Source organism: Tachyglossus aculeatus, chromosome X1 (genome assembly GCF_015852505.1).
Source record: "Tachyglossus aculeatus isolate mTacAcu1 chromosome X1, mTacAcu1.pri, whole genome shotgun sequence".
Lineage (NCBI taxonomy): Eukaryota > Metazoa > Chordata > Mammalia > Monotremata > Tachyglossidae > Tachyglossus > Tachyglossus aculeatus.
The window spans coordinates 86,580,738-86,605,379 of NC_052101.1; the positions used below are offsets into that span (position 1 = coordinate 86,580,738).

The 24,642-nt window shown below is 49.7% G+C and overlaps 1 protein-coding gene across 5 annotated transcripts in view; it reads left to right on the forward strand.

Annotated features, from left to right (window-relative positions):
* PRMT7 (protein arginine methyltransferase 7) overlaps positions 1–18,842 on the forward strand; it is a 75,565-nt gene extending 56,723 nt beyond the window's left edge. For 3 of the 5 annotated variants that reach the window (XM_038772339.1, XM_038772341.1, XM_038772338.1), the window contains exons 15-18: positions 5,343–5,417; positions 6,862–7,025; positions 8,981–9,077; positions 18,634–18,842. In XM_038772339.1, the coding sequence (XP_038628267.1) occupies positions 5,343–5,417; positions 6,862–7,025; positions 8,981–9,077; positions 18,634–18,792 (495 nt within the window). In that variant the 3' untranslated portion in view covers positions 18,793–18,842. Of the gene's footprint in view, positions 1–5,342; positions 5,418–6,861; positions 7,026–8,298; positions 8,522–8,980; positions 9,078–18,633 lie in introns of those variants that run through there. The other 2 variants (XM_038772340.1, XM_038772342.1) reach the window with 2 other exon arrangements.
* Positions 18,843–24,642: the final 5,800 nt, after the last annotated feature.

Consider the following 24,642-nt stretch of genomic DNA (forward strand, 5'->3'; position numbering starts at 1 on the left):
AGCACTTGGGGGATACAAGGTGATCAGGTTGTCCCACATGGGGCTCACAGTCTTAATCCCCATTTTACAGATGAGGTAACTGAGGCACGGAGAAGTTAAGTGGCTTGCCCGAGGTCACACAGCTGACAAGTGGCGGAGCCGGGATTCAAACCCATGACCTCTGACTCCCAACCCCGTGCTCTTTCCTCTGAGCCACGCTGGATAAATGAAGGAGCAAGTAAGAGAGGCACAGAAGGGAGTGGGAGAAGAGGAGAGGAGGGCTTAGTCAGGGAAGGCTTCTTGGAGGAGATGTGCTTTCAGTAAGGTTTTGAAGTGGGGAAAACGTTCCCTGCTCACAAGAAGTTTACAGTCTAGCAAGAGATTCTGATCAGAGGAAGCCAGTGTTGGCCCCCAGATTTTGCATTTTCTGCTGCTTTTATTGGAGCATTACAGGATTCAGTGCATTGCCGCCTCATTGTTTTAAGACTGAGCAAATTGGCAAGTAAAATTGAAGTAGTTTGTGTGTTGTCAGTTCACAGTTATGCCTTATCTTGGAGTAATTAGAGTAGCAAATTGAGTGCTTTAGAGCACATCCTGCACCTCCTCCTTTCTCAACCATTAAAGGCCGTGTTTCCAATTGTTAAAAGCATTTAGGATGGAAGATTGAAGTACCTTTTTTTTAAGTCAAGACTCGGAAGAGCATCACTTTAATTTGTTCCCTTCAGCAGAAACCCAGTCATTTTGGAAAAATTAAAGTACTTTTTTATTAAATGAAAAATATGCCTTGATATGCAGAGAAAATTTGCTCAAGCAAATCACATTTGCTTTAGAGAAGGGATTCATAAATTCACAGTCTGAGATGGCATAGTGGGTTATGTTCTGAAATGGATTTTGGAGCGAGTTGCTGGATCTTTTCCTAATTGCATTACTTCAGACCACTTGGATCAAAATGCCCTAATATTGGGTCCCCAACAGGCAGCCTTCTTGGCAACTGGAGAAAATAAATAAAGTGAATCTTAACAGACCCTCCCTGCTACTTAGCCAGTGCAGAGCTCCCAGCCTGGTTTCCAATCCAATGAAAGTGTTTTTTGGAGCAGTTTTGTGATTTGCCTTGAGAGTGCCAGAATTGACTTGTGCAGAATCTCCAGGTTCCCTTGTAAGTGTCTCCTGATTGATCCAGGCGTAGGCACGATGGACAGCTAATTCCCAGGAGTGATGTCCAGGGGTGCTGGTGGAGCTGTCCACCCGCCCACATCTCTGCTGGCCTTCCTGCTCTCTTAGGGACCATCCTGAAGCCACCCAGGCTGGCAATGGGATGAGGATTTCAGTGATAGAATGAGTCGGGGAGGGAGAGCCTGCGATGCTCTCTGTCATTCAGGTCCACAGGGTGAAGCCAGGGCCCTTGAGAGGTGGGACTAATCATCATCATCATAATTGCTCAATAAATATGATTGAGTGAACGAATGAATCATCATCAATGATTTTGAGTGCTTTCTCTGTGCCGAGCACTGTGCTAAGCACTTGAAAGAGTACAGTAAGCACTTAGCGTACAATAAGAGTACTGTAAGTGCTTAGTATAGTGCTCTGCACACAGTAAGTGCTCAATAAATACGATTGAATGAATACAGTACAATAGAGTTGATAGACACGTTTCTTACCCTCAGTGCGCTTACAGTCTAGAGGGGGAGACAGACGTTAATAAAAGTAAATCATTTATAATATATAATTTAGAGATATGGACGTAAGTGCTGTGGGGTTGAGGGTGAGGCAGATATCAAATGCCCATAGATCCAAGTGCATACACTAATGATACTTGCCTCTGTTTTTGTTTATTACATCAACGTGGCCCAGACATCAAGAGCTAGGTGCCGGGCATCAGGCTGAGTCCGTGGCTAAACTGGAATTTTCTAATGAAAACTCCCTTTAGGCCTGAGGTAGATGTAGCTCAAGTATCCGAGTCCTCACCTCAGAGCCATAATTGAGGAGATTTGGCCTTGTGGACTTCTGTTGTGCCCAGTATCCTCACCAGGATTCAGTCCTCGGGGTCCAAAGTACTGGACTAGGAATCGGAGTCCTACCCATCCACTTAACCCCAAGCTAGTTGGGAAGCAGCGTGGCTTAGTGGAAAGAGCACAGGCTTGGGAGTCAGAGGTCATGGGTTCTATTCCTGGCTCCACCACTTGTCAGCTGTGTGACTTTGGGCAATTCACTTAACTTCTGTGCCTCAGTTACCTCATCTGTAAAATGGGAATTAAGACTGTTAGCCCCACCTGGGACAACCTGATTACCTTTTATCTACCCCAGTGCTTAGAACAGTGCTTGGCACATAGTAAGTGCTTAACGAATACCATATTTTTTTTTTTGGATCTCTTTTGTTTGGGACTGGATCTGGTCAACCCCAACCTCTAGATAGGCTCTCTCTCCTCCCCTCACTACTCTTCACTCTACGTTGCCTCATGTCATACCCCCTTGTCCTGTCACCAGCCTGCGTGGAACCTGGGGACTGCTTGGAGGCTCAGCGGGGCTGAGGGAGAAGACTTCAACTGCCACAGCTTGGGGCAGAAAAGGCTGAAAAACTCCCGTCAATCAGGCAGATGTGCTGGGAAACCGAGTTCCTGACACGGGCTTTGAGTTGGGACTTGTGGTACAGGGCTCCAGATGTGTTCACCCTCTCTGCATGGCCCCACCCTAGCTCTTGCGAGTTCTGGTCAAAATCAGAATTGCTCAGCAGAAAATGGCTTTCCGGAAATTGCCCTGCCTTGTGCCACCATGGTCAGAGCCCCTGAGTCCTAGGGAACACCCCAAGGGCTTTGCAGACCTCAGGTGATTCATCTTCACAGCCTCCCTGTGAGATCGTTAAAATGCCGGGATTCTCAATTACATTATACAGATGAGGAAATAAAAACCTATTTAGGGCAAAAGCCTCGCACTAAAACCAAGGTCTCCTAGTATCCATCGTGCTTTGATGCCTTCAGAGCGTGAGCAAGATCTGCCCTTTCCTCTCCCTCCAAACAGCTACCTTGCTGGTTCAATCTCTCATCCTGTCCCTACTAGATTACTGCATCAGCCTCTTTTCTAATCTCCCATCCTCCTGTCTCTCCCCACTTCAGTCTATACTTCACTCTGCTGCCCGGATTATCTTTGTACAGAAACGCTCTGGGCATGTTACTCCCCTCCTCAAAAATCTCCAGTGTCTGCCTGTCAACCTACGAATCAAGCAAAAACTCCTCACTCTCGGCTTCAAGGCTCTCCATCACTTCGCCCCCTCCTACCTCACCTCCTTTCTCTCCTTCTACAGCACAGCCCACACCCTCTGCTCCTCTGCTGCTAACCTCCTCACTGTACCTCGTTCTCGCCTGTCCCGCCGTTGACCCCCGGCCCACATCCTTCCCCTGGCCTGGAATGCCCTCCTTCCACACATTCATTCATTCATTCATTCATTCAATCGTATTTATTGAGCGCTTACTGTGTGCAGAGCACTGTACTAAGCGCTTGGGAAGTACAAGTTGGCAACATATAGAGATGGTCCCTACCCAACAGTGGGCTCACAGTCTAGAAGTCTCACACATTTGCCAAGCTAGCTCTCTTCTTCCCTTCAAAGCCCTACTGAGAGCTCACCTCCTCTAGGAAGCCTTCCCAGACTGAGCCCACTTTTTCCTCTCCTCCTTCCCATCGCCCCCCCACCCTACCTCCTTCCCCTCCCCACAGCACTTGTATATATTTGTACAGATTTATTTCTCTATTTTACTTGTATATATTTACTATTCTATTTATTTTGTTAATGGTGTACATATAGCTTTAATTCTATTTGTTCTGACGATTTTGACACCTGTCTACATGTTTTGTTTTGTTGTCTGTCTCCCCCTTCTAGACTGTGAGCCCATTGTTGGGTAGGGACCATCTCTATCTGTTGCCGACTTGTACTTCCCAAGCGCTTAGTACAGTGCTCTGCACTCAGTAAGTGCACAATAAATAAAATTGAATGAATGAATGAATACCAATTGCCCTAGAACTGTAGCTGGCCTCCCCATGGCCGTCATTTTTTCATGACATCTTTTGAGTGCAAGTTCTTGGTTAGAGTTCAACTTAGAAAATGGATGATGGGCAGTCAGCACAACTTTTGAAGAAGCCCGTTCTGGGAGTAGCATATCTTTACTAAACTCCTAGATTGCTCATTCCATGATCATATGCAGGTTTTTCTTCCCCCATCTCTAATCATTTTTACAATTTCCCAACCAGAGCTAAAGCCTCACTTAATGAACACAGAGCAAACACTGTCCTGCTGAATTGTATCTGAAGCATTAGTATGCGAAGGGACTTCTATTATGTGGCTAGCCAGTAGAGAGGATTTGTTTTTAAAGCGTCTATTTTAAAAGCAATCCCAAAGAGTGTAGGCAGAAACTAGCCTGCTGCCCTAGAGCACAAAAGGGTAACTTTTTTTGCTTTTAAATTTAATAAGAGCCAGGCAGCAGACGCTCACGAGGCAGAGAGGCTGTGACGAGCTTCTTCCCAACAGGAGCGCGGCCTTTGTCAATCAATCAATCAATCAATCATATTTATTGAGTGCTTACTGTGTGCAGAGCACTGTACTAAGTGCTTGGGAAGTACAAGTTGGCAACATGTAGAGATGGTCCCTACCCAACAGTGGGCTCACAGTCTAGAAGGGGGAGACAGAGAACAAAACCAAAAATATTAACAAAATAAAATAAATAGAATGGATATGTACAAGTAAAATAAATAGAGTAATAAATATGTATAAACATATATACATATATACAGGTGCTGTGGGGAAGGGAAGGAGGTAAGGCGGGGGAATGGAGGGGGGAGGAGGGGGAGAGGAAGGAGGGGGCTCAGTCTGGGAAGGCCTCCTGGAGGAGGTGAGCTCTAAGTAGGGCCTTGAATGGAGGAAAAGAGCTAGCTTGGCGGATGTTGGGAGGGAGGGCATTCCAGGCCAGGGGCATGACGTGGGCTGGGGGTCGACTGCGGGACAGGCGAGAACGAGGCATGGTGAGGAGATTAGCGGCAGAGGAGCGGAGGGTGTGGGCTGGGCTGTAGAAGGAGAGAAGGGAAGTGAGGTAGGAGGGGGCGAGGTGATGGACAGCCATGAAGCCAAGGATGAGGAGTTTCTGCCTGATGCGTAGGTTGATTGATTGTCCCACTTAGCAGTCTCGACATAGCATTGATTTCAGTCCCCCAGCCATTGCTTTCAGACTCAGAGGAAGACCCCACCCCACTCCTTGGTTCTGAGCCATCTGAATTGAATCCTACCTGTGGAATCTCTCTGTTGGCTGCGTGGTAACATTCAACAACCCTGATCCGCACAAGTTCAGTGGTTGTTAGCATTAGCTTTGCTGCCCCCACAGGACCTGTGGAGGATTCGTAGCCCATGTGGAAACTGCGAAGGCTTTGATGTTCACATTATGGACGACATGATTAAGGTAAGCAGGGTCACCTGTTACTTCCAAGCAGGGCCGGAACTGGCATTTCCCAGATCAAGTCGGCGATTCACACAGCCTGTTCTGGGTGGAAAAGGGGCTTTGCTATCTCACATAAACTCAGTGCCCTATCCCGCTGGTCAGTCAGTCAATTGCATTTATTGAGCGCTTATTATGTGCAAAGCACTGTAGTAAGTACTTGGGAGAGTGCAGTATGACAATATAACAGATACGTTTCCTGCCCACAGTGGGCTTACAGTCAGTCTAAAGGGGGAAATGGACATTAATATAAATAAATAAAATTACAGCTATGTACCTAAGTGCTGCGGGGCTGGGAGGGGGGATGAATAAAGGGAGCAAGTCAGGGCAATGCAGAAGGGAGTAGGAGAAGAGGAAAGGAGGGCATAGTCATAGCCTATTGGAGGAGAAGTGGCTTCAGTAAGGCTTTGAAGGTGGGGAGAGTCACTGTCTGTCGGATATGAAGAGGAAGGGCATTCCAGGCCAGAGGCGGGACATGGGCGAGAGTTCAACGGTGAGATAGATGAGATCGCGGTACAATGAGTAGGTTGTCATCGGAGGAACGAAGCATGTGGGCTGAGCAGTCCACACAAGGCAGTTATACCTTTTGGAAGCCATGGAGCAGTTCAGTTACTTCTTGGTGCAGGGCTAAGCAGCCCCAGCGAAGCTGCCCCTCAGTGCTAGGGGTTAAAGTAGCAGGATCTCCTTTTTACAAAAAAGGGGAACTGCTGTTTTTCAAGTATCTGGAGAAAGCGCCTGTCAACACAAAGGTTTGTAGGAGGTTTTTTCCCTGGAAGAAGAAATTAACAGTTAATGAAATCAGATCCAGCAGCTTCCTTCCGCGGCCTTTGGGGCAGTGGCCTCCCGATGCGAAAGAAAAGCATCATCGACTTGGAACGGTGCCAGGAGAAGTTGAGACTAGTGGTCAGGAACCGGACTGGGTTCCCAAGGAAATTCAAAAGAGAAGACCCGGAGGGTGCCGGAATCTCCCTGCTGGAGTCTTAGTAATAATGGTAGCATTTATCGAGTGCCCACTGGGTGCAAATGCACTGTGCTAAGCGCTTGGGAAGTACGAAATAAAGAAGTGGTGTGTTCCCAGCCCTCAAATAGCCTACACTGCTGGGTCAACAAACAGGGCCTCTAGCGGGGAGTTGGCAGGTAATGAGAATGAGGGAGCTGAGGGGAGGCTCTTCCCAGCCTGGTGCTTCTCACCCAGTCTTCCCACCCACCGAGCCTGGTTTGAACACACCTGCCTTCCGGTTTTACCTGCAAGAGGCATAGAGAGTGGGGTGGTGCATCTGTACCATGACCCTCCGTGCCCGACCCTTATCCTACTCTAGACTCCCTCCTTGCTCCGGGGTTGTCTTATAGAGGCATTCCAGGTGCCGGTTGTGGGATCAATTTACAGCTTGCCACCCTCTTCTCTCAGCAGAACTCTCTGGACTTCAGGGAAGCACAGGAAGCTGAACCTCACCCGCTCTGGGAATACCCCTGCCGAAGCCTCTCGGAACCCCAGGAGGTGATGACCTTTGATTTCAGGCAGCCTGTACCTCAGCAGATGCTTCACATGGCAGGCTCCGTAACGCTGTTAAAGTGAGTAGTCTCCTGGATGTGAGGCTCCCTCCCCCACAGTTAATACCCAATCTCAAGCTGCAAAACTGGGGTTCCCCCTAGATGGGTGAGAGCCAGGACTTGGATGGCAGGGGAGCTTTGGGCAAGCACATCATGGGGTTGTAGAGATGCAGTTCCTATCGCCTGTGAGTGAGGAGGTGCCTTGTAGTCTTTTGAAGAGTGCTGCACAAGGGACTGCTTAAGTGGCTCTTCATCTTATTGATTTACTTCTTTAGCGGTGACCAGGGATGTGGCTGGCGGTGCGGTGTGGAAATTCACACACTTTGGAGACTCTAATTGGCCCTAACTACAGCTGAATGCGCTAAAAGGCTAGACCTGGAGTGAAAAATGTAAAATTTCAGTCCAAGCCCAGAATCACACACTTTCCTCTGGACCTCCCTCTCTCCCTCCTCTCTCCTCCTTTCCCTCCCTCTCTCTTCCCTCTTCTCCCCCCACCCCCACCCCCCCCACTTTCTCTCTTCCTCTCTCCCCCATTTATCTGTTTCCTAGTCTATGTTAAAACTCTGGAGGTCCTGCCATATAGGATGATTTAAAAAAAAACACTTTGTACAAATTGCACTCCCATATCCATGCTCTTGAAATGATAGGAATCAGAGATGTGGAGAGCTCTTTCCACTTCTAATCTAACACACTTTGTCAAAGCTGCAGGAAACCAGTTCTGTTTAAGCACTTTTTCCTCTAGCTCCTCTTCCCTCCCGCAAAGAACTTTTTGCAGTCGCATAAAGTGATAGTTAATCTTTAAAGCTGAGTCTTCTGATTTCAGTTCTTTGTCGAAAGGCTGAAGGCAGAGCTTCTGGGGTTCTAGCTAAGTAGTGACTCATTACTAAAACTGCCTGCAGTGGTCTGGATGGTCCTTTTAAAGGGATCCCTCAGACATGGCTTTTGGACCCTGGGTTAAAGGTGAGGAAACAGAGGCTTGGGACTGAGGGATCCAAAGTCGGCAAAAGAGCCAGAACCAGCTGCTGATCACAGTGCTGTGGGTGCCCTGGTGCTCTCTGTCAATGAGGCTGTCACTCCTCTAGGAGTTCAGAAAAGTAGCTTTCCCCCAGGAAGTTGCTTCTGGTGCCTGGGCTGTTTGTTTCTTTGCCTAGCCAGGGGTCTGAATGCTTGAATCTACCCTTTAAGCCTCAACATTTTGCCTGCTAGCCACTAGCCGCTAACCAGGGCCAGGAAGTGTTTTCCGTGTTTGTGCGTGACGTGGGATGGGGTGGACAGTGCTCTCCCTATATCCAAGACAGGGAAGCCGCGCTAACGGTGAGAGCTCCGGAGTTCCTTGGTGCGGTAGACTCCCCCACCCACCCCCACCTCACTGTAAGTACAAGCGGGTTGTTGTAGCAGTTTATTTCCCCCTCTGTTGAGAGGAATTTCTAGCCTGTGGAAAGTGTGAATTCCTCCGAGGTTAGGCTATGCTGTGGTTCTTGCTCACTGGTCAGAATACCCTGGCCCACTGGGCCCAGCGCTGGCCAGTGCTCAATGTTCTCGTCTTTTAGTGTAGAAGCAGCATGGTCTAGTGGATAGAGCACGGGCCTGTGAGTTGGAAGGACCTGGGTTCTAATCCTGGCTCTGCCATGAGTCTGCTGTGTGACCTTGGGCAATTCACTTTACTTCTATGCCTCAGTTACCTCATCTGTAAAATGGGGATTAAGCCTGTGAGCCCAATGTGGGACAGGGACTGTATCCAACCTCATCACCTTGTATCTACCCCAGCAGTTAGTACAGTGCCTGGCACATAGTAATAAATACCATAATTATTTTATTGCATTAAAAATCATAAGGAAGACCTCCCCGAGCCCCTTATACTCTGCCAGGCCAACGCAGAGAGGAAAGGAATAGAAGAGAGTGGGTGGGCACATTCCTCCACATTTTCCTTTGACTAACATGTTCAGAAACTAATCTCTGGCCCTGCTTCCTCCCAGGCCTGGGAAGAGCCATGGTGCAGTTCTGTGGATGGAGTACCAGCTGACAGCTGATATCTCAGTCAGCACGGGTCTTCTGCGGGCTTCAAATGAAAAGGTATTTCCATGGGGAACCCATCAATTTTGTCTCCTTTTAGTGAACGTGGAAACCAGCCAAACTACCACACTGCCAATGGTCCATGGTGGCAGTCGGTAGTGCCAACCTACTCACTGTACTTCTATCTCATCTATGTCTTCGCTGACCCTTTGCCCACGTCCTGTCTCTGGCCTGGAACTCTTTGCCCCTTCTTATCCGACTGATGATCAGTCTCCCCACCTTCAAAGCCTTATTAAAATCACATCTCCAAGAGGTGTTTCCCGACAGTCCTCATTTCCCCTACTCCCTCTCCCTTCTGCGTCAACCTTGCACTTGGATTTGAACCGTTTATTCACTCCACCCTTAGCCCCAGAGCACTTATATGAGGAGCAGTGTGGTTTAGTGGAAAGAGCACAGGCTTGGGAGTCGGAGGTCGTGGATTCTAATGCCGGCTCCGCCACCTGTCAGCTGTGTGACTTTGTGCAAGTCACTTAACTTCTCTGTGCCTCAGTTACCTCATCCGTAAAATGGGAATTAAGACTGTGAACCCCACCTGGGACAACCTGATTACCTTGCATCTACCCCAGCACTTAGAACAGTGCTTGGCACGTAGTAAACACTTAACAAATACCATTATTATTATTATTATTATTATTATAGACCCATAATTTATTTATATTAATACCTGTCTCCCTCTCTAGACTGTAACATCCTTGTGGGCAGAGAACGTGTCTTCCCCAAGCACTTAGTCCAGTGCTCTGTGCACAATAAGCACTCAATAAATATGAATGATTGATAGAAGTTTTGGTGAAAGGCTCTATGAAATAATTACCCTTACCTAGCCACCTAGACAGCAACCAAGATGGTTCCATTTATACAACAGCATGAAGGAATAATTCCTACTTTCTGAGTTTGAATTACAAAGCTGGCACCTCGGGGGATTTATCTGCTTCAGCCCAAGGCTTCTGGGCCTATTACTTCTGAGAGAGGGTGAGGTCTCCAGAGGGGAAGACTCCACCACTTCCTAGATAAACATGCCTCTTCATGTTTAATCCTTCTGACAGTCAAAGCACTTCCTTCTTTAGTTAACCAAATTCTCTAGTGGTAATTTAAACCCATTTCCTCTGGTCTGACCTTCTGTGGATGTGGAGATGAACTCCTCAGATTAGCACTCAAGAATATGAATGATTTCAAGTTCCCCAGTTCCTTTTTTTGAATTTTTTTTAAAGTATGGTCTTTGTTAAGCACTTTACTGTGTGCCAAGCACTTTCCTCCAGGCTAAGCAACCCTTGTAAGGGCCCTTTTAGGGCCGATTTTCATTTTCCTTGCTTTTAATTAGTTTATGCTGTTCTTCTTTGGATCCTCTTCTGTGTCTCCACATAGCTTGTTAGCTTGTTGATGAGAGTTAATTTCAGTTCACCATGACAAAAGCAATACTGAAGTCTAGATAAAGCAGATCTATCACTCATTCCTGGTTTGCAGATCCCGGCACTCTAATATATGAGAAAAGTCAATTGGACTGGCATGATTTGCTCTTCACAGAGTCCTTGTTGATGCTTTTGTGGAATTTCGTGCTCTTCTAGGTGATTACAAATTGATTTTATTTTTGACTGTTCTACTATCTTCTTCCTTGGTGTCGAAGCTAAGTCCTTAGTCTGTGATTCCCCAGTGTATTATGGCTGGTGGTTACTGTAGTCCTAATCACTGATTCCTTGGCCACCCTGGGAGAGCACCCCTTCTGTGCATCAAACCCCCACGGAGGGGGCAGATCTGGCTGCACCAAAGCCTGGGGGGCGGGGAGGGTGTCAAGAGGGAGGCCAAGGCCCTGTTAGGCGCGTGTGGTTTTTTCCCCTGTGCAGTTTTAGCGAGCTGCTGAAACCACAAGTCCCAGCAGGCCACTGAGAAAACTGCATGTGCCCAAAAGGAATGGGGCAGCTCTTTTGCATCGTAGGCTTCAGAAAAATTGTGGTAGCTGGAGGCTAAATCAGAACAGTGCCAGTTGATAAGTAGCAACTGCGACAGCCCAGGGAAATGAGAGACAGCGCGTGCAAGAGTGTGTGTGTGTGTGTGTGTGTGTGTGTGTGTGTGTGTGTGTGTGTGTGTGTGTGTGTGTGTGTGTATGTATGTGTGTATGTGTGTGTGTGTATAAAAAGGGGATTGTTCATTGATCTTTTCATCTAGATTCCCAAACATGGGCAACAGCGCATGGGCCAGCCATGTGCAAGATAGGCAGTGAGAAAATGTGATAGGGACATGGACTTGCCCTTTGTATTTCAAAGCAGCACTACTGATGGTAGGAAGCAGTATGATGTAATGGAGAGCACGGGCCTGGGAGTCAGAAGGTCATGGGTCCTAGTCCTTGTTAGCACCATGTTAGCACCATGTTAGCACCATGTTAGCACCATGTTACACATTACATTAACGACAACCTCATTCACACCTACTCAGCCCTCCCATGCTAGCTGACTGTTCGCTCCCCTCCCCAGGTATCTCTGCTCCCTGACCCCCATTAACTGGCCCACCCTACTCCAGCTCTTAATAGTTTGTATCTGCTCTCTGTGGCATCATTATCTGCCAATTCTATTATTGCCATAGCATATTGATTGCTTAACTACACCCTGTGATGCCATCCCCTACTTTTATCATTGCTACTGTTTTATTGCTTCTGCATCTCAATTGTTAACCCCCCCGCTGTACTGTCACTCGCCCTGCTGACCTCACCATGAACTTTCAGTTCCCTTGCTCCCAACTGCCATTCCCATTCCTCACCTTCCCCTTCCCCTCTCCCACCCAGCTGTTTCCCTCCCTCTCACCCACCAAGACCACCCCCCCCTCACCCCCTACCAAGGATTCCTCTGTACCAGCGCAGGTCCTCCGCTTCTCCCTCCCGGCCCCCCTCCCTCCCCTTCTCCCCGCCCCCACCCCATCCCAGTTCTCCTTTCCCATCGCCACCCCCCCTTCCCACTCCCCCCGCCCAGGCCCCCGCCAACTCATCCCAATCCAAACCCTCCCCACCCCTCGCACCCTTCCCCCTCCCTCCCCACCCTCGACAGCTGCTGCCAAGTGTGGCCTCTGGAACCCCCGCTCCGTTTTAAGTAAGACCCCTTTCATCCTGGACCTTTTCCTTTCCAGTTCTCTACTCCTCCTCGCCCTAACTGAAACATGGCTGTCGCCGGACGACACAGTCTCTTCTGCTGCTCTCTGCAGTGCAGGCCTCTTCTTCTCCCACTCCCCCAGACTCACCGGAAAAGGAGGAGGTGTCGGTTTCCTTCTCGCCCCCCAATGTCGCTTTCGCACTATCCCTCCTCCCCCTTCCCTTTCCTTCCCTTCCTTTGAAGCCCACATCATTCGCCTCTACCACCCCCTCCAGATTCTTGTAGCCTCATCTACCGCCCTCCCGGCCCCACTTCCAACTTCTTTAACGACTTTGACCCCTTCCTCACCTTCCTTCTCTCCTTCTCCATGCCCACTCTGATCCTCGGAGACTTCAATATCCACATGGATATCCCTAACGACTCCTCTGCCGCCCGCCTTCTATCTCTCCTTGACGCTGCCAACCTCTTCCTCCACCCCACCTCGCCCACTCACCAACTTGGTCATACCCTCGACCTCATCATCTCCTACCGCTGCACTGTGTCCACCCTCACCAACTCTGTAATCCCTCTCTCTGATCATAATCTTCTCACCTGCCTCCTCACTCACACTCCTTTCCCCTGTAAATCCGTATTACTCCCTCACAGAGATCTCCGCTCTCTGGACCCCACCCATCTTTCGGAGCACCTCACACCCCACCTCGCCGCCCTCTCCTCTCTACCCAGTCTTGATGATCAGATTACTGCTCTCAACTCTACCCTTTCTACTCAGCTAGACTCACTTGCTCCTCTTTCCCTTTGCCGCTCTCGCACCACTAACCCACAGCCCTGGATCACTGCCACTGTCCGCCTCCTTCGCTCTTATGCTCGAGCTGCCGAACGCTGCTGGCGAAAGTCTAAACACCATGCCAACCTCGTTCACTTCAAGTTTATCCTTTCCTGCCTTAACTCAGCCCTCTCCTCTGCCAGACAAAACTATTTCTCCTCCCTTATTGACACCCATGCCCATCATCCCCGCCAGCTCTTCCATACATTCAACTCCCTTCTCAGGCCCCCGGTTCCTCCCCCTCCTCCTTCCCTCACTCCCAACGATCTGGCCTCCTACTTCATTAACAGAATTAAATCCTTCAGGTCAGACCTCCCCAAAGTCACTCCCCCCGCTTCTCCAACCCCCCAGCTCTCAACACTCTCTGCTACTCTCCCATCCTTCCCAACAGTATCCTCAGAGGAGCTCTCCTCCCTCCTCTCAAGTGCTACTCTGGCCACCTGTGCTTCTGACCCCATTTCCTCTCATCTCATGAAATCTCTCGCTCCATCCCTTCTCCCCTCCTTAACTTCCATCTTCAACCACTCGCTCTCCACTGGTTCCTTCCCATCTGCCTTCTAACATGCCCATGTCTCTCCCATCCTAAAAAAAACCTCTCTTGACCCCACCTCACCTTCTAGTTATCGTCCCATATCCCTCCTACCATTCCTTTCCAAACCCCTTGAACAGGTCGTCTACACGCGCTGCCTCAAATTCCTCAACACCAACTCTCTCCTCGACCCCCTCCAGTCTGGCTTCCGTCCCCTACATTCCACGGAAACTGCCCTCTCAAAGGTCACCAATGACCTCCTGCTTGCCAAATCCAATGGCTCATACTCTATCCTAATCCTCCTCGACCTTTCAGCTGCCTTTGACACTGTGGACCACCCCCTTCTCCTCAACACGCTATCCAACCTTGGCTTCACTGACTCCGTCCTCTCCTGGGTCTCCTCTTATCTCTCCGGTTGTTCATTCTCAGTCTCTTTTGCAGGCTCCTCCGATCCCCTTACTGTGGGGGTTCCTCAGGGTTCAGTTCTTGGTCCCCTTCTGTTCTCGATCTACACTCACTCCCTTGTTGACCTTATTCACTCCCATGGCTTCAACTATCATCTCTACGCTGATGACACCCAGATCTACATCTCTGCCCGTGCTCTCTCCCCCTCCCTCCAGGCTCGCATCTCCTCCTGCCTTCAGGACATCTCCATCTGGATGTCTGCCCGCCACCTAAAACTCAACATGTCGAAGACTGAACTCCTTGTCTTCCCTCCCAAACCCTACCCTCTCCCTGACTTTCCCATCACTGTTCACGGCACTACCATCCTTCCCGTCTCACAAGCCCACAACCTTGGTGTCATCCTCGACTCCGCTCTCTTGTTCACCCCTCACATCCTAGCCGTCACCAAAACCTGCCGGTCTCAGCTCCGCAACATTGCCAAGATCTGCCCTTTCCTCTCCATCCAAACCACTACCCTGCTCGTTCAAGCTCTCATCCTATCCTGTCTGGACTACTGTATCAACCTCCTCTCCGATCTCCCATCCTCCTGTCTCTCCCCACTTCAGTCCATAATTCACACCACTGCCCAGATTGTCTTTGTCCAGAAATGCTCTGGGCATGTTACTCCCCTCCTCAAAAATCTCCAGTGGCTACCAATCAACCTATGCATCAGGCAGAAACTCCTCACCCTCGGCTTCAAGGCTCTCCATCATCATCATCATCATCATCAATCGTATTTATTGAGTGCTTACTATGTGCAGAGCACTGTACTAAGCGCTTGGGAAGTACAAATTGGCAACATATAGAGACAGTCCCTACCCAACAGTGGGCTCACAGTCTAAAAGGGGGAGACAGAGAACAAAACCAAACATACTAACAAAATAAAATAAATAGGATAGATATGTACAAGTAAAATAAATAGAGTAATAAATATGTACAACCATATATACATATATACAGGTGCTGTGGGGAAGGGAAGGAGGTAAGACGGGGGGGATGGAGAGGGGGACGAGGGGGAGAGGAAGGAAGGGGCTCAGTCTGGGAAGGCCTCCTGGAGGAGGTGAGCTCTCAGCAGGGCCTTGAAGGGAGGAAGAGAGCTAGCTTGGCGGATGGGCAGAGGGAGGGCATTCCAGGCCCGGGGGATGACGTGGGCCGGGGGTCGATGGCGGGACAGGCGAGAACGAGGTACGGTGAGGAGATTAGCAGCGGAGGGTGCGGGCTGGGCAGTAGAAGGAGAGAAGGGAGGTGAGGTAGGAGGGGGCGAGGTGATGGAGAGCCTTGAAGCCCAGGGTGAGGAGTTTCTGCCTGATGCGCAGATTGATTGGTAGCCATTGGCGGTTTTTGAGGAGGGGAGTAATATGCCCAGAGCGTTTCTGGACAAAGATAATCCGGGCAGCAGCATGAAGTATGGATTGAAGTGGAGAGAGACACGAGGATGGGAGATCAGAGAGAAGGCTGGTGCAGTAGTCCAGACGGGATAGGATGAGAGCTTGAATGAGCAGGGTAGCAGTTTGGATGGAGAGGAAAGGGCAGATCTTGGCAATGTTGCGGAGCTGAGACCGGCAGGTTTTGGTGACAGCTTGGATGTGAGGGGTGAATGAGAGAGTGGAGTCGAGGATGACACCAAGGTTGCGGGCTTGTGAGACGGGAAGGATGGTAGTGCCGTCAACAGAGATGGGAAAGTCAGGGAGAGGACAAGGTTTGGGAGGGAAGACAAGGAGTTCAGTCTTCGACATGTTGAGCTTTAGGTGGCGGGCAGACATCCAGATGGAGATGTCCTGAAGGCAGGAGGAGATGCGAGCCTGGAGAGAGGGGGAGAGAGCAGGGGCAGAGATGTAGATCTGGGTGTCATCAGCGTAGAGATGATAGTTGAAGCAGTGGGAGCGAATGAGGTCACCAAGGGAGTGCGTGTAGATTGAGAACAGAAGGGGACCAAGCACTGAACCTTGGGAAACCCCCACTGTAAGAGGATGGGAGGGGGAGGAGGAGCCTGCAAAAGAGACTGAGAAAGAACGACCAGAGAGATAAGAGGAGAACCAGGAGAGGACGGAGTCTGTGAAGCCAATGTCAGATAGCGTGTTGAGGAGAAGGGGGTGGTCCACCGTGTCAAAGGCAGCTGAGAGGTCGAGGAGGATTAGGACAGAGTATGAGCCGTTGGATTTGGCAAGCAGGAGGTCATTGGTGACCTTTGAGAGGGCGGTTTCCGTGGAATGAAGGGGACGGAAGCCAGACTGGAGGGGGTCGAGGAGAGAGTTGTTGTTGAGGAATTCTAGGCAGCGCGTGTAGACAACTCGTTCAAGGAGTTTGGAAAGGAATGGTAGGAGGGATATGGGACGATAACTAGAAGGTGAGGTGGGGTCAAGAGAGGGTTTTTTTAGGATGGGAGAGACATGGGCATGTTTGAAGGCAGAGGGGAAGGAACCAGTGAAGAGTGAGTGGTTGAAGATGGAAGTTAAGGAGGGGAGAAGGGATGGAGCGAGAGATTTCATGAGATGAGAGGGAATGGGGTCAGAAGCACAGGTGGCCAGAGTAGCACTTGAGAGGAGGGAGGAGAGCTCCTCTGAGGATACCGCTGGGAAGGATGGGAGAGTAGCAGAGAGTGTTGAGAGCCGGGGGGTTGGAGAAAGGGGGGAAGAGATTTTGGGGAGGTTGGACCTGATGGATTTAATTTTGTTAATGAAGTAGGAGGCCAGATCGTTGGGGGTGAGGGAAGGAGGAGGGGGAGGAACCGGGGGCCTGAGAAGGGAGTTGAATGTACGGAAGAGCTGGCGGGGGTGATGGGCATGGGTGTCAATAAGGGAGGAGAAATAGTTTTGTCTGGCAGAAGAGAGGGCTAAGTTAAGGCAGGAAAGGATAAACTTGAAGTGAACGAGGTTGGCATGGTGTTTAGACTCCATCACCTCGCCCCCTCCTACCTCACCTCCCTTCTCTCCTTCTACAGCCCAGCCCGCACCCTCCGCTCCTCTGCCGCGAATCTCCTCACCATGCCTCATTCTCGCCTGTCCCGCCGTCGACCCCCGGCCCACATCATCCCCCTGGCCTGGAATGCCCTCCCTCCCCACATCCGCCAAGCTAGCTCTCTTCCTCAGGCCGTACTGAGAGCTCACCTCCTCCAGGAGGCCTCCCCAGACTGAGCCCCCTCCTTCCTCTCCCCCTCCCCCCCCCCTCCATCCCCCCTGCCTTACCTCCTTCCCTTCCCCACAGCACCTGTATATATGTATATATGTTTGCACATATTTATTACTCTATTTTACTTGTACATATTTATTCTATTCATTTTATTTTGTTAATATGTTTTGTTTTGTTCTCTGTCTCTCCCTTCTAGACTGTGAGCCCACTGTTGAGTAGGGACTGTCTCTATATGTTGCCAACTTGTACTTCCCAAGTGCTTAGTACAGTGCTCTGCACACAGTAAGCGCTCAATAAATACGATTGATTGATTAATTTTCTCCTAACCCCAGTTGTAGCTGAGGAAGGAATTAGAAAATGGGTATTCCTCATCCTAAACGAATAGGATAGCATCATGGCCTATGGTGGAGAGAGCCTGGGACTTGGAGTCAGAGACCTGGGTTCTAATCCTGGCTCCACCACTTCTCTGCTGTGCGACCTTGGGCAAGTCACATAACTTGTCTGTGCCTCATTTTCCTCCCTGCTCAAGTGGGGAATTCTATGCCTGTTCTTCCTCTTCCTTAGCCTGTGAGCCCCATGTGGAACAGGGATGGTGTCCCAACTGATTACCTTGTATCTATCCCAGTGCTTAGGACAGTGCTTGGCACATACTAAGCACTTAAATAATAATGATGGTATTTGTTCCCAGACTGAGGCCCTTCCTTCCTCTCCCCCTCGTCCCCCTCTCCATCCCCCCCATCTTACCTCCTTCCCTTCCCCACAGCACCTGTATATATGTGTATATGTTTGTACATATTTATTACTCTATTTTACTTGTACATCTCTATTTTATTTTGTTAGTATGTTTAGTTTTGTTCTCTGTCTCCCCCTTTTAGACTGTGAGCCCACTGTTGAGTAGGGACTGTCTCTATATGTTGCCAACTTGTACTTCCCAAGCGCTTAGTACAGTTCTCTGCACACAGTAAGCACTCAATAAATACAATTGATTGATTGTTAAGCGCTTACTATGTGCCAAGCACTGTTCTAAGTGCTGGGGAAAATGCAAGGTAATCAGGTTGTCCCAGGTGGGGCTCACAGTCTTAATCCCCATTTTACAGATGAGGTAACTGAGGCACAGAGAATTGAAGTGTCTTGCCCGAGGTCACGCAACAGACAAGTGGCAATGCTGGGATTAGAACCCTCGACCTCTGACTCCCAAGCCCGTGCTCTTTCCACTAGGCTACGCTGCTTCAAATACCACAGTTGTTGCTGTTATCATTGTTATCCAAGCCAAAAAGTAGGAACGTAAGGTAAAATGAAAACAGAAGTTAACTCTAGCCAAGGTGTGATTCTCGGTTCTCTGCTCCCCATACACCCCCCTGCAGAAAAGTTTTTGTTCTTTGGAGAAACTGGCAAAAAGCTATGTTGCCTTGCTGGGATTGCAGAAAGAAGTGACATCACTGACATTGCTCTTGGTTTGCTGTGCTTGTTTTGGGGCCCCTACTCCATTCAAAAAAGGTTTGGGCATGTCAGCCTCGGCTTTCAGGATAGTAATTTTTCTCCGTTTCTCTCCAACAGGGTGAGTGTCTCTGGAACACCCACTGCAAACAGGCGGTTTACTTCTTCAGCTCCTTTTCTGAACCTGGGCCTGGGGTGGACTCTCATGCTGTCACCTACTCTCTCCAGTTTCATCCCAGCTCTGGTGATATTGTCATGGATTTCAGGCTCTTACCCTGATAAAATCCCTCTCACTTTTAAGTTAGGAAATAAATAGAGAATGGTTGTCATCTATTTCCTTTGCTGGGGAGCAGGGTGGAGTGGGAGTGTTTAAACACTGTCCACTGGAGGTTGCCGTCACCCTGTTCCAAGCCAGATTTTGGCTCAGCCGCATCTCAGGCAGACCTGGCCAGAGATTACTGTGGGGCCCCTTTATCTGACTTAAACAGGAGAACAGCTCAGAAATACTGCAGTGGAGAAGGCAGCATGCTAACTCCGGGCACATTGGGAATAATTAAGGCTGGATAAGCAGCTCCCTAAAGTTTGTTGGAAGGGCATGAGATCCATTTTTGCTGTAGTAGAGACAACCAGATATGATGGTTGGGGGAGAGTATTGTGTGGGAGTGCTAATCTCCATTGCCCAGCCCCTGCCACCCTATGTGTCTCAGATTTGCTTTCAGTGGAAAATTGCTGTTAGGAACAAGTTGATGAGACTGGTCCAGGAGGGCTAAGCAACAGGAAAAATGGAGTAGGGAAGCGGGGAGAGGGGCACATTCCTGCACTGGGGATGATGCCCGCACCAGGCTGAAAACCTGCTCGAGAGCCCCAGTGGAAGGAAAAAAGGGAAGATGCTATTGGAATCTGTGAACAGACTCTTACATCTTGCTAGGAGGACTGGGGGTGGGTGGAACATTAAAATGTTCAAACTGACTTGAGAGGTGGGCCATGGCTCTTAATTCTCTCTCTCTCTTTTGCATCTGGCCAGGGGGATAGAAGTGGCTCAGCACTAGGGGCCCTCCCACGGTTGTTGGGAGAATTAATTGGGGAAAGGTACAGAAGGGCTCTGCAGAGAAGTGCTTGTAATGCATGGCAGGCACATTACCCAGCCCCGTTTGTTCTTTTGAAATCTTTCCTGAAATGTCCTCTTCCCCCTCCCCTAAGCCCTCCTCCTCCTCCCTAGTAATGCAGTTCCACAGCCTCCCCTCAAGCCCTCAGGCAGTTAGTCTCCAGCTTGAAAACGTTGGGGAAAGAGTGGAGTGTTTTGATCGAGAAAAAAGATGGTGCTGTTGAGCTCCAGACATTTCTAGTGCTCAGTCAGGGGTAGGTTATCCAAAATGAGGGACTGACAACCACCTGAGATGAAATTATGGTCAAGGGCACTGGTCCTGCCTGGGCCACCACACCCACGACCTCCCTCCGACCCCCCTGGAGCCCCCCGGACCTGTTTCTTCCCTCTCTGCCTGCCGGTTATTCAGATGGTGATTTTATCTGTGCATATTTTTGGTCCAACAGACCCAAAGGGCTTGATAAAGAACTGATTGACCCTCCCCGTCCTCCTGGCCATCCATCCATCTCATCCACAGGGAATCCAATACAGACCAGGGAAACAAATTGCCATGCTCACAAAATGAATCTATGCACTAGCTGAGACAAACTTAGGCCCCAGGTTCCAGAGACCTGCTGTCCAACGCCATACTGGGGATTCATTCTGGAAGAGACTTCACTGGGGAAGCCAGTCATGACAGACAGGGTTAGTGACTAACTCTTAGAAGAAACCCCAGGATACATCAAGCTTAAATTACTGCCTAATAATAATGATGGCATTTATTAAGTGCTTACATCAACCTAGCTTGTTTGCCAGGGTCCTGTTCTGGGTGTGACCTATGATTTGGAGCTAGTACTCTAAGAGGATTTTCTCCCAGTGTACTCATTGGGAGAGTGAGTGCTTCATATGGTTCTCTTCAATCAATTGATCAATCGTATTAGAGCACTGTACTAAATGCTTGGAAGAGTACAATATAATAATGTTGGTAAACGTTTCCAGTAAGTGCTCAATAAATACCATTGATTGATTGATTTTTTTTTTCCCTGCATTGTGGGGACACCCAGGTTAAAGGTGAAGAAATAGGCTTGGGACTAAGGAACCGAGGCAAGACGTGCCTACCCACTCTTTTCTACTCTTTTTGCCTCTACGTTGGCCTGGCAGACTACTAGGGGCTCACGGTGGTCCACCTGTTCTATCCTCTCTATTGCTGGGATCCTGCCCACCTGTCCTCCCTCAAGGGTTTCATGTTAAAATTTTCACTCTGGAAGGAGATACACACAAAAACTGGACTTTGGCCAGTTGAAAAGTAACCAGAAGCAACACTTGCCAAGGGAAGAGTATTTCCCTTCCACTGCTTTCTTTGGGAAGTGCTTTGGCCCATTTAGAATAGCTTTGTGGAATGGGGCTCCACTCCCCATTTCACATCTGTACCAGCAGCATTCCCTTCAGGGGAGGTGTCCATTCAAGACTCCCGTCTGTCCCTGCCTTCTGTGAGGTGATCAGTGTGGCTATCATTCCCTGGAATTGCTCTCAATCAGTCCATGGTATTTACTGACTGCTTACTGTGTGCCAAGCACTACTAAGCATTTGGGCGAAGGCAGTGCAACAGAGTTGGTAAACATGTTCCCTGCCCACAAGGAGCTTGCAGACTTGAGAAGGCAACTTAGGAAGAAAAGTCCTGAGTATGGGCAGTAATAATAATAATGGTATTTGTTAAGTGCTTACTATGTGCAGAGCACTGTTCTAAGTGCTGGGGAGGTTACAAGGTGATCAGGTTGTCCCACGGGGGGGGCCTCACAGTTTTAATCCCCATTTTACAGATGAGGTAACTGAGGCACAGAGAAGTTAAGTGACTTGCCCGAAGTCACACAGCTGACAAGTGGCGGAGGCAGGATTTGAACCCATGACCTCTGATTCCAAAGCCTGGGCTCTTTCCACTGAGCCATGCTGCTTCTCTGAGAAGTAGAGAAGAGTTTGCCTGCGGTGAGAGGAAGAGGAGCTCTATGGAGGTGCCCCAGGTTTCAGCGAAATTACCCAGATCCATGCATCACTGCTGCTCTTTTTCCCTCCACGGGCTAGCAGGTGCCAGAGTTCTACAAGGTGATATGGCCCCAAACTTTTCCTTCCAGATTTATGCAGATGGATGTTCCCTATTAGCCTTCTAAGGCAATGCAGCCATGAGAAAACCAAGCCCCCCCCCCCCCCCCCCCCAAACTCCAGAAGTTGGAATCAAAGGAGAGGTGAGGTGAAAGCTGAACACATCTTTCCACTTGAATTGGTGGGTAAACCTCAGGGAGGGACGCAGTCTCTGGAGAGAGAGACGGGGGGGGGGGGGGGGGGGGGGGGCAGTCCACTGCACTGAGGTGAGGTGACTGCTCTGGTGAGCAGTCATTAGGGCACTGGGGTGAGCCAGTCACTTCCCCGTGACAATACCAAAGAGTTGCTTCCAGGTTGTGGAACGCGAATGGCATAGGCAAGTGCTTACTGGAGTAAGAGAGCAAAATAGATCAACCAATCAAATAAGCAGCCCACACCTTTGAGCCTTGAAGCTTTATTGTTGCCTTTGCAGCCACCATGAATTCCTTTCAGCACCAATAAAGGAAATACCCCCATTTTTTCAAAATATTTTATCAGATGTAAGACTGGTTTCTTACAGGCAAAGAAACAGATGGACATGTATCCAATACATTTTTACCAAAACATCAGGTGTGCGAACTGTATAAAACCCCTCAGGCCCCAGAAGAATACAATACAGAAAATCATTGAAATAAAAAAGGATTTTTTTTTTCTTTTTTCTTTTTCTAACAGGAATTCCTAAACATTAGCAGTAAGACAATATTTAAAAAGCATCAAGATTAATATTCATAGTTCAAACTCAAGAGGTTCTGGATAAATGACAATGGATGCTGCCTTTCTAACCTGTCTGGGTGAACCGGCTCACAAGAATGCTTTGATCCTGGGGATTGTGGGAATCCAAGCCCAATCTCACCCCCCAACCCCTTCCCCCTTTTTCTATCTCTCCCCTCTTTTTTTTCCTCCCTCTCTCCTCCCCCGCCCCCCCCCCACTCTCTGCTTCCCAAGATGGGTGGGGGCAAGGTGGGGTTAAGTTAAGGGGTGCAAACTTCCCACCAGGCCTGGGGGAATGCTGGGCAATTTATTTTTCCCTTTTCCAATCTAAACTGGAAAACTCTTGGAATCAAGCCCCATGCGAGTCTGCAGGCTTTCTTTCTAAACCCGGTGTGACCCAGGGAGGGTGCTGGCTTGCCACTGAGGACTCTGGAATAAGAACTTGTGATCTCTGAACACCACAGAGCATTTGTATCAAAAGGTTAAAACGAGAGCCAGGTGCTTGCTGGCAGAGGGTCGCTGGCAATGGCCCTGCTGGGGAGACAAGGAGGGTGGTTGAGCCAAAGGCTACCAGGGGTTTTCCAAACATTGTCCCCTTTGTACAGAGGAGAAAACCGAGGCACAGGGAGATTGAGGTCTTGCCCAAGGCCACACAGTGAATAGGGAAGGGAGCTAGTGACTCAGGCATCCTGAGGCCCAACTGGTGCTCTACCCACCGAGTCACGCTAGCCACAAACCATTCCAACTGGGACCGAAGGCTTCGCTCCAAGCAGGATGGTGCTTGGACAGCCCCTGTGCTATGTCCAGCCCACAGATGTTTGCCACCAGCCCACCTTCACCCCAAGCTCCTCCCCCTGTGCTACCCAGAGAGGACAATCAGCATTTTCTTCACACCTGGCTCTGAGCCCACGGCTATCTGCAAGGCGATATCTACAGTCAGCGACATGGGTGTGTAGCGATGTATACATTTGAACACACATTATATAGGAATGACGCTTCACAGCAATAGCTTAACCTGGTGTGTATTGTTGCCTGTGCTAAGTCACTTACACCTTTGGAATGGCCACACAAGCATAGGATTCATGCACAGACTACCGGATCTATGTGAATATCAAAAATCCCAGAGAGTCTATAGGCTGCTCCTTGGAGAGGTCCGAATATCCCGGTTCTCTGAAAGCTTCCCGTACATCGAGGCTCCAGATGAAGGGATGTCAGGACCCAAGTATTTGCCACCATCTGGACGGACACTAGGGGTTCAGAATTTCCCACCGCTCAGACTATCAAGGTCCGAGGATGGGCAGCGATGGCTGCTGGTTACTCAATGGTGACAAACGGTGGCTTGAGTAAGACAGACTGCCCAGTAGAGACCACCTGCTCCAGGAAAAGAAAACCCTCTCGGGATCGGTTCTCCAGCCCCATGGGGAGGCCGCTCTCTCCCCACTGTGGACTATGCTCACCCGAGTATATGCAGGTGGGAGAGTGCCCTCGTGGGGGGGCAGAGAGGCCAGTTTGAAGTGAGACCCCCATAAACCTTAGCAGACCTCCACAACCTCTCCTGCAAGCCCTGAAGCTTGGGGACAGGAGAGGACTTGAAGATAACCTGCTCCCCGCCATGGCATTTTTCTGGAACAATTCAGAGGACCTTCCCCAAGGGTCTGAGCTCCCTTGGAGAGGGCTGAGTCTCTCAGGAGAATGGGCTTTGCTTGAGCCCCTGAACCCACGGGCTCAGAGGAGCCAACTCGGCTTGGGGCTACCTCCTTCTAGCGCCCAAAGGCCTTGGAGCACTTGAGCATTTGCTTCTGGAGATCTGCGCCCAATTTCCCCTTCACAAAGGCCGCCCAGAGCCTCGTTTGGAAGTGAAGGGGTGCGGCAGATGGCGGGGGATGGGGATCCTCCTCCACTCAAACTCAGCAGTGGTGAAAGGAGCAGAGCTCCATTGCCGGGTAAAGGGCTAAGGCGTCTTTGGATACATGCTTTGGCCACCGTCTGACGTCCTTCCCGTCTGCAGAGCGATGGGTCTCAACACTCCCGTTCTCTTTGCTCTGGGGTGGCCTGCTCCAGCATCTCCCTCCCATTGTCCTCAACTCTTCCAACAGCTCACGGCATCAGAAGGCACAGGGTTGATGCACTAAAACAAGAAGGACTTGCACAGGGGGATTGTGGGTAGCCCCTTCCCCCCCACCCCTCCCCATCCCCAG